This window comes from Lutra lutra, chromosome 6 (genome assembly GCF_902655055.1).
Source record: "Lutra lutra chromosome 6, mLutLut1.2, whole genome shotgun sequence".
NCBI classification, from domain to species: Eukaryota; Metazoa; Chordata; class Mammalia; order Carnivora; family Mustelidae; genus Lutra; species Lutra lutra.
The window spans coordinates 83,163,337-83,179,020 of NC_062283.1; the positions used below are offsets into that span (position 1 = coordinate 83,163,337).

Consider the following 15,684-nt stretch of genomic DNA (forward strand, 5'->3'; position numbering starts at 1 on the left):
CTTAATTTTTATCCAAATTAACAAGCTTTAACATTTTACTAGAATGTTTAGACCATTCTGTGTTTTATGTGATTAGCAATATGGGTGAATTTAAACACCCCACCTTGTTTGTGCTTTTCCTATCTCCTTATTGTTCCTTTTCCTCCTCGTTTATGACCTTATTTTGTATTAAGAATTTAGTATTCCAGCTGTGTTTATTATTGGTTTATTAGCTGTGATAATTTTTATGTTTACTTTAGTGGGTGCTCTAAGGTTTAAAATACACATTCTTAACTTACGACGGTGTGCCTGCAAATGATACTATGCCGCTTCACATTTTACAAAAGAGTCTTACAACACTTATTTCCATTTTCCTGCCAGTCTTGGTGCTATTGCTGCTGTGTACTTTATATCTATGTATTTTATAAACTCCATTTTAAACAGGTTTTTTGTTTGTTTGTTTGTTTTTGTTTTTGAGAGAGAAAGAGAGAGCAAGGCTGGGATAGACACAAGGAAAAAGAGAGAGAGAGAGAGAATCTCAAGCAGGCTCCACACCCAGCGCAGAGCTCAACACAGAGCCCAAGCCCACAAGCCCAAAACCATCACCTGAGCAGAAATCAAGAGTCAGACCCGGGACACCTGGGTGTCTCAGTCGGTTAAGTGTCTGCCTCTGCCTCAGGTCATGATCCCACAGTCCTGGGATCAAGTCCCACATCAAGCTTCTTGCTCAGCAGGGAACCTGGGTCTCCCTCTGCTTGCTACTCCCCTTGCTTGTGCTTTCTCTCTCTCTGACAAGTAAATAAATAAAATATTTTTTAAAAATTAAAAAAAAAGTTGGACGCTCAACCAAGTGTGAGCCACCCAGGTGCCCCAAAACATTTGTCTTTTAAAGAGATTAAGAATGAGGAAAAAATCTTTAATTTTTACCTACATATTTACCATATATACAGTTTTTAGTTCTTTCTTGTCTTTGAGTAGATCCAAATTTCCATCTGGTATCATTTTTTTTTTTTCCTGCTTCAAGTTTTCCTTTAATATCTCCTCTAGTGCTGGTTGGCTGATGATTAACTCAGCACCTGTATGTCTGAAAAAATCTTTCTTTTTCCCTCATTTTTGAAAGATAATTGGTTGGATTAAGAGTTCTTTGTTGCCTTTTCTTTATCTTTTAGTACTTTAAACATATTGTACCCTTGTCTTTTGGCTTGCATTGTTTCTTATGAGTAAGTCTGCTATCATCCTTCTCTTTGTTCCTCCGTGTTAATACATCATTTTTCTTTTGGCTGCTTTTATGATTTTCTCTTAATATTGGTTTTAGCAGCTTGATCATGATTTTCCTTGGTGTGATTTTCTTCACATTTCTTAAACTTGACATTTTTTAGCTTTTTGAGTTTAGAGTTTAAGTTTTTATTGAATTTCAAACATTTTTTACCATATTTCTTATATATATATATTTTTTTTTTTACACCCCACTTCTTCTTTCCTTAAAATCCTTTCCTAATTAAATTGGCTCTCTGACCCAGTATTCCTTCCTGTTTCTTAACTGTCTCTGTAATGTGTCTCTACCATAGTTCATGTTCTCATTGTTTCTCTTTTTGTCTACTGTAAAAACTTGTCTCTATTTTTACCCCTTTCAGATACTTCTTCCATATTCCACATGGCTATTACAGTGAATTTCCTAAAATATGTTATCCTTAAAATTCTGTAATAAGTGCCTATTGCCTATAGAATGAACTTAGACTCCATAGCATGGTGCATAAGGCCTTTCATCTGTACTTGCTCTCCAGACTTCTTTATTCCTATACCTCCTGCCATACTCCCCGTGACACTCTGAACTCTTTATGCCATGGAAGTACCTCTAGTTCCTTACCTGCATCATGCATTTTCATTCTTCTTCGCACATACTCATGCCTTTGTTATGTCTAGGAAAACCTTCCTACTGCCTCTACCCCCATGCCTGAAACTCCTCTTCACTGAGCTGAAATACCTCCTCTGTGAAAATTAACCTTGTTATCCCTTCCCAATTCCATGGGACCCTGAACATATTCTATCATAGCCCTTAACCTGTTGTTTTACAATCATTGTTTATTGGTCATCTTCCTAGACTGACTTCTTTGTGGTCAGAGACTAGATTTTATTTATTTATTTATTTATTTATTTGCGAGAGAGCAAGCGAGAGACACAGGGACAGAGGAAGAGGGAGAGAGGGAATCTTGAGAGAGGCTCCATACTCAGTGTGGAACCTGATGAGGGGCTTGATCTCACGACCCTGAGATCATGACCTGAACTGAAATCAAGAGTTGGATGCTTAACCAACTGAGCCACTCAGGCGCTCTGATTTTATTTATCTTTAAATACTTAATGATGACACATAGTAGGCACCAAATAAAATGTTTGAGTGAATTAATGATTGGCTTATAGTAAGTATTGAGCTCATCCTTCTTAAAATAAATTGAACTCAGATCTAATCATAATACATGTATAACATGTACTAATAAAATACCTACCATATTTTGAGAGCCTACTATGTTCTAGGTGCAATGTTAGGCACTTTCCATACCTTATCTTTAATGCTTCCAACAACAATGCAAGCTATATTATCCTCACGAGTGGCGTATTGAAGGGAAATTTAGGTTTAGAGAGATTGTGAACAAGGCTGTGCAGTTAGAAAATAGCAAAATTGGATTTCAAACTCATACATGTATATTTTTCTCTCCTTACACACATATTAGGAGTTCTATCACATCACTACCCTTAATTCTAGCTCATCACCAACGCTTCCAATAAGTAATGATAGCATTATAATAGAAATTGTATAGAGAACAGTGTAGATCAAAATAAGGACTCAGAGAAATGATGTTACAGATAGATGAAGATGAAAAAGAGAAATCTCTAGAAGAGATGATTATTACATGATGTCTGGAAAGTTTTCTTTGGTAGGCTGCTTGACCTACAAACATCCAGCAAATGTGTCTTGTCACTTCTCTGATATTACTGCATGAAGAGTGGTCTTAGGAGCACAAGTCATAGAAAGCATCCTAAGCCATGTGATTTGGAGTCTTTGCAAGAATCCTATAAGGTTCTTACAGGGATGTGTGGATCAATGGGTTGGCTTCAGGCTATGACTTAGGGAACAATGGAGGGAAGTGAAGACTCTGGAGGTGCCAGCACTAGCTGTGTTAACAAAAGGCCTGAGAGCCTCATAACACTTTCTCATTATGACAGTTTTGGCCAAGGCTGTGTGGGTCGTGTCCTGGCCCACTCAGGCTCTAGGGTGACTGCCTGTTGGGACCTTATCCCCCCTTTGTTTCCCCTCAGATCTATTAGTGATATTCAGTTTAACTGCTTGCTATCTGCCCTCTCCAATTTAAAAATTGCTAGAGTGGGGCACATGGAGGGACCTACAATGTAGTGATCTCCAGGATCCCTGGGGAGGGTGGGGATTGTCCATTTTTCACACAGCATCATCTGTGCTACTGAACCCAGAATAAAACTTACAAAGGCTTTTTTCCCCTCTTTTTGAAATTTATGTTATAGAAAGAATTTAAAATACAGTTTTGGTATTATGGTTTCTAAAATTTTCTGGTGTGTGTATGTTGGAGGTGGGAAGGAATTTTGGTATTCGGCAAGAGGAGGGGAGCTTTATTTACAGGAACTCTGTTTCCTGGGTTGTTAACAGCTAATATTTCGGGTGGATAAGTGCCCAAGGACAGTGTGAGTTTAAATGTGCTGTTGGGAACAATTCTTGATCTGTCCCTTGTCACAGATAAGTTGCAAGTGGTGTGCAAGAAGTTGAGTGTGCCACCCCAGTTTTTAAAATAACCTACAGATCTCTATTAGCGTTTCTTTTTATCTGGGTAGATGAAAAGAAAAGGTAAGCTCAGTCAAAAAGAGAAAAAAATCCACTGCTAAGGGGGACACAATTATGCTGCAGGAATGGTGCAAGTGATGAGAAGATGCCTAGGAAGCCTTTTTTCAGATACCACGTGAAGTTCCTAAGAGTTGGGATGTGAGCTAATGAGAACTTTTTCTTTAATTTAGACTTTATTATATTATTTTTTTTAGAAGAGTTTTAGGTTCACAGAAAACCTGAGAGGAAGATACAGAGATTTCCTGTACACTCTCTGTCCCCCACATATGCATAGTTTCCCCACCATCAGTATCTCTCACCAGAGTGATACTTTGTTACAATTGATGAAGCTACACTGATACATCATTACCACCCACAGCGTCCTTCACTTTATGGTTCACTCTAAGTATTGTACATGCTCTGGGCGGAGCCCAGCATATAATGCCGTGTATCTATCCTTATGGTCTCATACAGAATATTTTCACTGCCCTAAAATCCTTTGTGCTCTACTTATTCATCTCTCCCCTGCCCACCCCCACCACCGGTCCTTTTACTGTGCCCATACTTTTGCCTTTTCCACAGTGTCATATAGTTGGAATCATACAGTATGTACCCTTCCCAGGGTGGCTTCTTTCACTTGGTAATATGCATTTGAGGTTCTTTTGTGTCATTTTATGGCTTGATAACTCATTTCTTTTTAGCACTGAATAGTATTATTCCATTAACTGGAGGTACCAAAGTTTATCCATTCACCTACCAGAGGACATCTTGGTTTCAAGGTGTGGCAGTTATGAATAAAGATGCTATAAACCAAAATAAATACAAAATTGAGCTAAAAGAATTAACATTTAAAAAAAGATGCTGTTAACATCCTTGGGCAGGTTTTTGTGTGGACCTAAGTTTTCAGCTACTTTGGGTAAATACTAATGCCTGTGTTGTTTGATTGTATGGTAAGAACATGTTTTGTTTTTGTAAGAAGCCATCTACTGACTCCCAAAGTGGCTGAAATATTTTGCATTCCCACCAGCAATGAAGGAGAGTTTCTGTAGCCCCATCTCCTTGTCAGTATTTGGTGTTGTGAGTATTCTGGATTTTGGTCATTCTAATAGGTGTGTACTGATGTCTCATTGTTGTTTTAATTTGCATTTCCCTGATGGCTTATGATGTGGAACACCTTTTCAAATGCCTATTTACCACCTATAGGTCTTCTTTGATGAGGTTTCTATTAAGATCTTTGGCCCATTTTTAAAGTTAGTTTGTTTTCTTCTTGTTGAGTTTTGACGTTCTTGTTGAGTTCTTTTCATATTTTAAATAATAGTTCTTTTAAAAAATATTTTCTCCCAATCTGTGGCTTGTAGTCCCATTAGCTTCACATTTTTTTTTTCCACAGAGCAAAAGGTTTTAATTTCACTGAAGTCTAGCTTATGAGTTATTTCTTTCATGGGTTGCTATTTTTGGTTTTATAGCAGAAAAGTCCATTGTTTTACCCAAGGTCATTTGGATGTTATCTTATCTCTTCTGCTAGGAGTTTTATAGTTTTGCATTTTATAATAGGTCTGTGATGCATATGAATTAATTTTTGTGAAGGGTGTGAGGTCTGTGACCAGATTCATTATTTTGCGTGTATGTGGATGTCCGGTTGTCCCAGGATTGTTTGTTAAAGAGACTCTCTTTGCCCCCATTGTATTGCTTTTGCTTGTTTTTCAAAGATCAGTTGACTGTTTTTGTGTGGGTCTATTTCTGGGCTCTCTCTTTCTGTCCCAGTGATGTATATTTATCTATTCTTTTGTCAATACCAGACTGTCTTGTTAGAGTTTTATAGCTAGTCTTAAAGTTGAGAGGTGTCAGTCATCCAACTTTGTTCTCCTTCTTCAGTATTGCATTAGCTATTATGTTATTTTTTCCTCTCCATAGAAACTGCAGAATTAGTTTGTTGATATTCATAAAATAATACGCTGAGATTTTGATTGGGACAATTGAGTACTTTGAATATGGTTGTACTTTCTCCCTTGGACAATGCATGGGACTTGCATTGGACTTGTAAGCAAGATTTTTTTTATTCTCTTTTAGAACATCTTAGCATGATTTACTCTATTTTATTTTATTTTATTTCTTTTCAGTGTTCCCGAATTCATTGTTTATGCACCACACCCAGTGCTCCATGCTATACGTGCCCTCCATAATACCCACCATCAGGCTCACCCAAACCCCCACACCCCTCCCCTCCAAAACCCTCAGTTTGTTTCTCAGAGTCCACAGTCTCTCATGGTTCATCTCCCCCTCCGATTTCCCCCAACTCAGATCTTTATTTGAGAGAAAAAGGAGAGAGTGTGAGTGGGTGGAGGAGTAGAGGGGGAGAAAGGGGGAGAGAATTGCAAGCAGACTCCACACAAAGCCAGACGTAGGGCTCAGTCCAATGACCCTGAGCTCATGACCTGAGCTATAACCAAGAGTCAGACGCTGAACAGACTGAACCACCCAGGCAGTCCTAGCACGATTCATTGTTGTCAAGACAAATAGATATTTGTGGTGGGTGGGGAATGGTGTTCCTGAAGCCCACTATGTGACATCAATTAAGAAGTTAACTCACACAGAAGGACAGCTGAACCATATTCATGTTGATCTTAAATGATTCTAGTAGGTAGAACATATTTTTGTTACAAAGGAATTAACTTCTTTTTTTTTTTTACCACGAAAATAAATTTTCTCTCTACATTGTATTGGTATCAGAGATCTCAGGTGTTATAAACAAAAACAGAATCATGGGTACATACAGTGGGTTAATGATGTTAGAATTCTTAGAGTGTGGAATTGCTTACTTGAAATTTGTTGAAAGTTTAGGTCTTCTTTTAGGGAAAAATAATATTTGGTGGGTTTAACAGAGTTTCCCATTGCCTTTCTTTTATATTTTTCGTATTCTCCCAAGAAATTGAAGATATTCTGGGGGAGACTTCTAAAATAACAGTGTCAAGGACAAAGGTTAATCTGTCACTTTAAGTAGGTATGATATTAAATGACCCAACCTGACCAAGAAAGAAAATTTTATCAATAATTTGCTTCATAGGTTGAGAATATTTTTTGTGGGTACCTTTGTTGAAATTTCAAAAGATAGTTTGTGTACCTTGCAATGGCATGTTGAGATGCTGTTTTAAACTATCCTTCAGATTAAAGGAAAGTAGCTATTTATCTTAGGGGTCACTATGGAGACATATGTTTATTCAAGTAGTAAGCAGAAGAAAAATCAGTATAACTTTAATCTTAAGATGCCTCTTGTTAATTAAGTTGAACTAAGTCTGTTGAAAGTGGGACTACAAATAAGGTCTTATTGGAATGGAGATACATGCTTTTTGAATTGCTGCACACTTTCAGGGCTCTGTGATGAACCTTCTGGTAGGATCTTCCTTGAGGTGACGTAAAGAGCCTTAAGGGTGCTTTGTGGAAATCCTAAGGTGGGATTCAGGATAGATCTGAAAGATTAATTTATAAATTTCTTTGCTTTTTTGGTTGATTGGTTAGTTATTGTAGATGGTTAATATTTGTCCAATAGGCTGGATATTTTGTCATTTTGACTTGGTTTATCAAGCCAGGTGGTTAGAGATTTTTACATGACTATTTGGGTTACTCCGGAATTCTCTGCTTTTGCTTTAAATTAATACTAAATGTAAATTTCTGGCCAAGGTGTGCTATCCTTATAGCAAGATAGGAACACTTACAGTCCTTTAAGGACTTTAATCCACAGTTCATTGAACTGAAAAATACTTGTTGAGCCTTCATGATTGAGGGGTGACCAAGAAGCCTAGGACATGGTTTCTTTACTCAGGACCCCATCTTTAGCAGAGCAGACACTCAATCAGTAGTTGTTGAATAAATACATTAATAAACAAGGCTCATAATTTGTGAAGAAAATAAGAAAGGAAAACCAGGAGGACTTTGTGTTGTCCTCTGCTGTGTCCCCATAAGCTAGAATAGCCAGGTATCTTGTAGGTCCTTAGTGCTTATGTGAATGAATGACCAAATGACCATGTACTCTCCCTGCAGCCCAAGTTCCTGGAGCCACTTCCGGCTGGGTTATTCAGGGAAGACTTCATGGAGCCGTGGGATTTTCATTAGAGAAAGGGAGGGCCATCTAGAAATAGAGGGTGACGTCGAGGCTCCTCAGGAGATGGCGGAAGCTCACAGTGGAAGCATAGCCATGTGGGGATCACCAAAGGTCAGTTCTAGAAAGCTTAGGAAGACCAGTTTAAATTTTCCCATAGAGACATTGGAGACTAAAAGGGACATTTTAGAAATAGTAATCTAGAGGTATTGTACCAGAGACGCATTTAAAGAGAGGAGAAATTGTGAAAAGCACATTTCTGGGGCTTGGTGATTAAATGGGTTGTTGAGGGAAATGAAGCCGTTAGAGATGGTGACAATCTTATTTTGAGGTTGGTTGACTTGGATAATAGTAAATGCATAATCAGAAATAGGAAACTCAGAAGGGAAAATTAGCTTTTTGTAGGAAGGTTTTTGTGTTTTTAATCTCTTAAGTAGTGGAAACACTTCATAGCAGACCCAGAAAAATCTCAGAAACACACATTTTTTTTTTTGACCTGAGGCATCTTACAGAATGAGTTATGATTAAACTCCAATACAGCCCAGCTGTCTTACTGAGGATCAGTGATATCTTGACTGATGTTAAAGCCGTGGAGGGTAGGGGACAGCCCAGAGGAACAGGTTCTTTGGTCTAGGCGCACAGCATCAGTAGGATGATGGATGCAGTCATTTCTGGTGTTTTGAAGGGTACTTAGAGTTTCCTTCATTTGCAGCTTGATTTTCCCTTTTTAAGTGTTTTTATGGTTTTTTTTTTTTGTTTTGTTTTGTTTTGTTTTCTGTGAGAGGGAGTGCATGAGCATAAAATGGCAGGTGTGGGGCTAAGGGAGAGAGAGAATCTCAAGCCGACTCACTGCTGAGCATGGAATCCGATGCAAGGCTCAGTGTCACCACCCTGAGATCATGATCTGAGCCTAAATCAGGAGTTGGATGCTTAATCCACTGAGCCACCCAGGCGCCCCACCCTCTTAAGTTTGAAGAGCCATTATACAAATAGTTCCAGATAGGAAACACATTTGGAGGTATCAGCAATACAGTATAAACACTATCTTGTAAGATTAATGTAAAATCCTTTCAGTATTACACAATATATTCATTCATTCTTACTAATAAAAATGATCTTAAATTACCCCCAAATGTGGTATCAGTAATGAATTTCTTTATCTTCCTTTTGACATATTTATGTTCAGTAACTTCTATGTAGATATTATGGAGTTGAAGCTTACTCAATTCTAAGCATATTTTACACCACAGATGCTCTTTCTAGAACTTTTAATGATGGATCTGGAGTGCCATATCACTGCTTTTGAGGCAAAAGCAGTTGCTAAGGGCTTCCCTTGGTAGCAGGTAGTCTAGAAGAGTCTTTAGGCTCTCTCCCATCTTCCTGGGTGTTGCTAGGAATGATGGTTATAAACAGAGTTGGTCCTGGACATGTGTTAAATAGAAATGGTGGGGCTCAGAAGGAGGGTTGGAGACTAGTTCTCACCCTGAGCATATGTGTTTCTGTAGTTCAATCCCTGTCATGTAAGGATAGAAAATAATTATCCATCCTCCAGCTTATACCCTTAGTAACCACCTGTCCCATACCTAAGGATGCAAGTGCAACACTGGACATTTGCTTTCCGGAGTCCTTGGGTGATAATCTAAAACTGAGCCAACCTTTATGTGTGAGCAGTCTCATTGCTTCTTTTTCTTCCCCAGGTTTATTGAGATATAACTGACATATAACATTGTGTAAGTTTAATGATGATTTGACACACTTATATATTGCAAAATGTTTGCCACAAAGACATTAGTGAACACATCCTTTACCTCACATAATTATATTTTGTTATTGGTATAGTGAGAACATTAAAGCTCTATCCTCTTGCAGCATTCATGTGTATGATACAGTGTTGTTAACTATAATGCCATGCTGTCCATTAGATCCCCAGAACTTACTGATCTTTTAATTGAAATCTGCTCCCTTTGACCAACATTCCTCATTTTTCAGCCCTGCTCAGTCTCTTGCAACCACCATTCTACTTTCTGCTACTTTGAGTTCAGTGTTTTTAGATTCCACATATAAATGAGACCACACAGTATTTGTCTTTCTCTGTCTTACTTCTTTCACTTAGCATAATGCCCGCAAGTTCCATCCATGTTGTCACAGATAGCAGGATGTCCTTCTTTTTATGGCTTTTTTTTTTAAATGTCCTTCATTTTACATAAATACCTCATTTCATCTTCTTTATCTATTCATCGTTGTACACTTAGGTTGTTTTCTTGTCTTAGCTCTTATGAGATATATTGTGATTAACAGGGAGCTCAGAGAGCTTGTTGAGATTGTGATTTCATCTTCTTCAGATATATACCTAGAAGTGGGATCACTGGATCATATGGTAATTCTATTTTTAATTTTTTGAGGAAATGCCATACTGTTTTCAATAATAGCTACACCAATTTATATTTCCATCAACAGTCCCTGTTTTCCACATCCTTGACAGTATTTGTTACCTCTTATTTTTTTGATAATAACTATTTAATAGGTTTGGGGTGATAGCTCACTGTGGTTTTGATTTGCGTTTCCCTGGTGATTAGATACTAAGTACTTTTCATGTACGTGTGAACCATTTGTATGTCTTACTTGGAAAAATGTCTCTTTACATCCTCTGCCAATTTTTAAGTTGGATTGTCTGTGTTTTTGCTATTGAGTTGAATAAGTTCCTTATGTATTTTGAATATTAACCCCTTATCAGATATATGATTTGCAAATATTTCCTCCTATTCTGTAGATTGCTTTTCATTTTGTTGATTATTTCTTTTGCTGTGGAGGAGATTTTTTAATTTGAGATAGTCCCGCTTGCTGATTTTTACTTTCATTGCTTGCTCTTTGGTGTCATCCAAAAAAATCACCCAACACTAATGTCAAGTAGTTTTTTTTCCTTTGTTTTCTTCTAGAAGTTTTCTGGTTTTAGTTCTTATTTTAAGTCCTTATTCCATTTCCAGTTAATGTTTGTGAGTGTGCATGAGATAGGGGTCCCGTTTCATTATTTTGCATGTGGATGTCCAGTCTTTCAAGCACCATTTATCGAAGAGCATATCCTTTGGCCATTGTTTTTTTTTTGGGGGGGTCAGGGGGACTCCATTGTCAAATATTAGTTGACGATATTTCCATGAGCTTATTTCTGGGCTCTAGATTGTGCTCCACTGGTCTTTGTTTCTGTTTTTATTCTAATACCATACTGTTATGGTATGTTATGGATGTTCTGTGTATTATGTTTACTATATTTTAGGTCCATTTGGTTTAAAGTACAGTTCAAGCCCAGTTGGTTTTCTGTCTGAATGATCTATTCATTGTTGAAAGTAGAATATTGAAGTCCCATACTGTTACTATATCGCTGTTTGTCATTCACTTGTGATCTGTTAGTATTTGTTTATAATTTTTTAGGTGCTTGAATGTCTTTGCCTCTAGTCATCTATTTTCCGGGGCTAGCAACTCGGTAGAAGTAAATGAGGGACTGAATGGCATGAGAGATGAGCTCCTTGTGTTTTTTTCCCAGTTAATGGAGACAAGGAAGAGAGGGAGTGGGAAATGTCTAGCACAGGAGAAATAGATGAAAAACAGCCATTTTACAGTATAATGAAAGATGGAATAATTAAACCTTCATCATAACTATCAGGAAAATAAAATTGCCATAAAGAAATTTTTTAAGATTTCATTTATTTATTTGAGAGGGAAAGAGAGAGAACAAGCAAATGAGAGAACAAGAGCAAGGGGGAGGATAGAAGCAGGCTCCCTGCTGAACAGGGAGCCCGATGTGGGACTTGATCCCAGGACCTTGGGATCATGATCTGAGCAGAAGACAGACGCTTAACCAACTGAGCCACCCAAGTGGCCCGTGGCCATAAAGTATTAACATCTAGTAATTTACTATTGTCATCCTAACTCTGGACGAGTTTCTTATTTCTTAAATTGCAGTGATAGCACTGAGAGTAAAAGGAGTAGTAGTTTTTACAAGCTTATTTGAAATAGTTCCTAGCAGTAGTAACAGCCATTGTCTTCCTGGGAGTGGTGAGAGTTTATTAACAACCAACCTATGGGCCAAACATTTAAAAAACTAGTGATTTAAGTAGTTAGTTGATTGGGAAATCTTGATCACCTGACATTTGATGGTGATGAAGGGAAAGCAGATGCAGCTCTAGCTGGTGAATTCACGTGCCTGAGGCTCCAGGTGGTGGGCACATGGACTTTTATAGTAGCAAATAACCTTGGATGAGAGAAGAACAAAAATTCTAGAAATGGGAAGCTTCGAGCATGGCAAGGTGGCGTATTTTTAGATTGGGGTTAACAAACTACTTTTCAATCTGAAATCTTCGGGAATGGGCCATTTCCTGTTTCTGCAAATACCAAATGAAAAGCCACGCCAGTGTTCTTGGATTTATAGATCCAAATTACCAGATTGAAAGGATGCTTGCGCTCTTTAAGCGAAGTAGCGGCCCCTGCATGCCGAGTGTCTGTGGCACTATGACCTCAGTGACCTCTCTTCTCTATTGTGGAATGTAGGTGATAAGAATGGAGGTGAGCCCGATGACGCTGAACTGGTAAGGCTCAGTAAGAGGCTGGTGGAGAACGCGGTGCTCAAGGCTGTCCAGCAGTATCTGGAAGAAACACAGAACAAAAGCAAGCCAGGGGATGGGAGCTCTGTGAAAACTCAAGAGGCTGATAGGAATGGCACTGACAGTGACAACAACAGGAAATGAGAGCCCAATGCAGGCAGGCCCCGCGGCTCCATGAGAAGCATCCCGCTCCCCTCTGCTGAGTCAACGGATTAATTTGCATTGTGCTGTTTCAGTGTCTCTTGTCCAATCCGTGGAGATTGCCTACGACTTTCATGATCAATATGTTTGCATTTCTGAAACACAACAGAAGAGAAGTGGAGTGCTGGGACTAGCAGAGGAAATTAACTTCCAGAAGAATGGCCCAGGTTTCACTTGCCTTCCGCCATGGCCGAGGGAGAGGGAACTTGGGGTTATGCCTCGTGGACTCAAATTAGAGGCCATGGAAGGGACCTGGCCGTCACTGGAATACTGCCATTTATATTGCTTAACAGGGCACTTGACCACTTTATCTGAGGCCAAAACACACACACAGCTAACAAGTGCTAAGTGTAAAACAATCACTGTTGAATTCGTTGTCCATGCTGTTGGTCATTAATGTCTCACGTCTGTCGTCCGTCTGCTGTTGCTCTGCAGTGATTTTTATTTACAGTAAATTGGTTTCACGCAAATGATATATTTTTGGCAAAATGCAGCCTTTTCTACAAAACGTGGGCAACATCTTAAAGGTTTCTTTTAACCTTCTTTTGATAAGTCAGTGTGCCATATTTCATATTTTTCACTGACATTTGTTTGTAAAATGTATTATATAATCTTTTTTTCCCTAGGCAAGAAACCTATTGGACTCCGGGACTTAATTAATGAAGCTTTGCACCGAGAAAGGATGAGTCTGAAGTCCAAAGTGAAACAGATAAAGGAACTTTTGTTAAAGCCTGAGACTCAGGCCAGGATTAGGAGGGAGCTTTTTGAAGGAAGATCTGTTAACAACAGTAATCAAGGAAACCAGGTTGATTTCAGTGCAAATTTGGCATAAGCTCTGCATTGCTATCATGGTACCCTAGTCAATGAAATGTTGTGAGAGTATTTCATAGCTCTTTGGTAAATACCAAAGAAGTGTCCTGATAGTGTCTACACAACAGGAAACCAAAATTTGGTAAGGAATTAACAATTTCTTACCAAAGAAAACGGATTAAGCTTGGTTATTTTTAAAGCTAAACTTGTTAAGTTTTAGCATGTTTGTTTCTGTAATATCGAGTTACTTTATAGAAAGGACTTAATTAGCTGTCGTGAGATGTTCCTTGGGTTCTCACAGATAACACATACAGACTGTGAAAAATCATTTACATAAAAAATATACTGTACTTTAAGGGGCACTTGCCTTCTGTTGATGTGATTTTTTGTCGTTATTAAATCAGAAGTAGTAATTGTCCACACAAGTCTATACCTAGTGTAACTTTTAATGGGAATTAGAATGTTTATTGAACACACTAGTACTTGAATGAACATTTCTAAGTGTAATTATTATAACTGGTTAAGAATGTTTTATAATATCCATATGTATTATTTTTCAATGATCAAAATGTAGTTTGCTTTTTCATTTCTTAATGAATAAATGTTTGGGATTTTTATTTTCTACTCTTCTGAAGATAAGCCCTAGGACTTACTGTATCCCTTATAATCTGAATTTGTTTGCACTGGTTCATTTTTAAAGACTTCTTGAAAAATTTCCCCCCATATGAAAATCTTGGTAACAGCTTTTTCTATAGTCATTGCAAAATTGTTGCTACTAAGACATCACAGTGGAGGGGAAATTGGAGATCAAATATGTAATCATTTCAAATGTAAAATCCAGTTCACTCATGGATTTTAGCTATTTTTTCACTGGGTAAATTCGACATTTATTTATAAATGAGTTTATGCATTTTCATGCCTCTTAATAAATGTATGGTTTTCCCTTGTTGCCTCTCACTCTTTTACTCCTTCTTGGAAGTTGTTGGCTTTGTGCTGGTAAAAGGAAGTCATAAACAGGCGCTTGGGTGGTTGTAGTGTTTCTTCATCTTTATTTATGCCCTTCTCCTTCATGCTCAGATAGCAGTTGCCGGAACACCTTCAACTTCAGATTTTTTAAATCACCTCAAGTCAGTCAGCTTCACAGAGAATTAACAACAGAATTTTGAATGCAAAGAAAATCTAAATAGCATCCCACAAACTGCTAATTACGTGTCAGTGAAGTGACAGCAGGAGCAAAGATGAAAGGAGTGGATCCTTCCCCACGTAAGACAGCGAGCTGCTTTCCATGAAATCCCTTGGTGGTAGAGGGCTCTCCTGCTCGAAGACAGCTTCCTTAAATAACCTGTAAGATGGGAAGCAAAGATATTTTGGGGCTTGCTTTGTTTTTCAAATGAAGATACGACTTGAGGAGACTGAGTGTCTAATTTCATGGCCACTGTGAGCAACCGGGGCCCCATCTCAATGTCCCAGGGCTATTTTCACTGTCCCCTAGTCCAGGGTTAACAGGATTTCAAGATAAATAGCTCTTCTCAGTCTCTATCCATAAAGATCTTTATTCTAAAGGAGCTGTTCCAATCTTTCCAAACAATTTGAAAGACTGAAAGAGTGTCCTTTTTTGCCATCTGCGGTCACAGGTCTTGAGTTAAGAATCATAGCTTCCATTGGTTCCACGCCTGTGTGCTGGATGATTCAGGCCCATTGTGACATTTCTTCCCTTTGGTGACCGTGCTAGGAAGTTGCTAGGAGTGTCTGACAGATTATGAAACTGTGTTAACTGGGGCCATAAATGGTGACATGGCCATAAAGCTAAATGGCTCTTTATAAAGCTAATAAAAGGCAGGGGTGAACTTAAACTTGGGTCTTCTACTTCAAAGCCATGGTCTTTCCACAATGCAACACTTCCTGTCTCTCTCTACCAAGTGTAGTACATTTCATGAGTTAAAGATAGGTAACAGAGGGGGTCGCTTTCTTTTGACCAAGCCAGCTCCCTCGCAGCCCTGAAGTTCCATGAGTTTTATGAGAGACTGTCAGCCAATAGGATGGAACTTAGGAAGGAACTGGCGGGGGTGGGGTGGGGGTGGGGCAGAGGGAAACTCAGGTACTTAATTTAGGGATTAAAGATTCTAATCCTTAGCAATGAAATCTTCATTTAAGCA

The 15,684-nt window shown here is 38.4% G+C and overlaps 2 protein-coding genes across 3 annotated transcripts in view; both read left to right on the plus strand.

Moving 5' to 3' along the window:
* LOC125102754 (A-kinase anchor protein 7 isoforms alpha and beta-like) overlaps positions 1 to 13,291 on the plus strand; it is a 39,648-nt gene extending 26,357 nt beyond the window's left edge. For both annotated transcript variants that reach the window (XM_047734227.1, XM_047734228.1), the window contains one exon: positions 12,465 to 13,291. In XM_047734227.1, coding sequence (XP_047590183.1) covers positions 12,465 to 12,661 — 197 coding nt within the window. In that variant the 3' untranslated portion in view covers positions 12,662 to 13,291. The remainder of the gene's footprint in view (positions 1 to 12,464) is intronic.
* Positions 1 to 14,474, plus strand: part of AKAP7 (A-kinase anchoring protein 7) — a 143,206-nt gene extending 128,732 nt beyond the window's left edge. Inside the window, 1 exon segment of the mRNA XM_047734226.1 lies at positions 13,345 to 14,474. Coding sequence (XP_047590182.1) covers positions 13,345 to 13,550 — 206 coding nt within the window. The 3' untranslated portion in view covers positions 13,551 to 14,474.
* Positions 14,475 to 15,684: the final 1,210 nt, after the last annotated feature.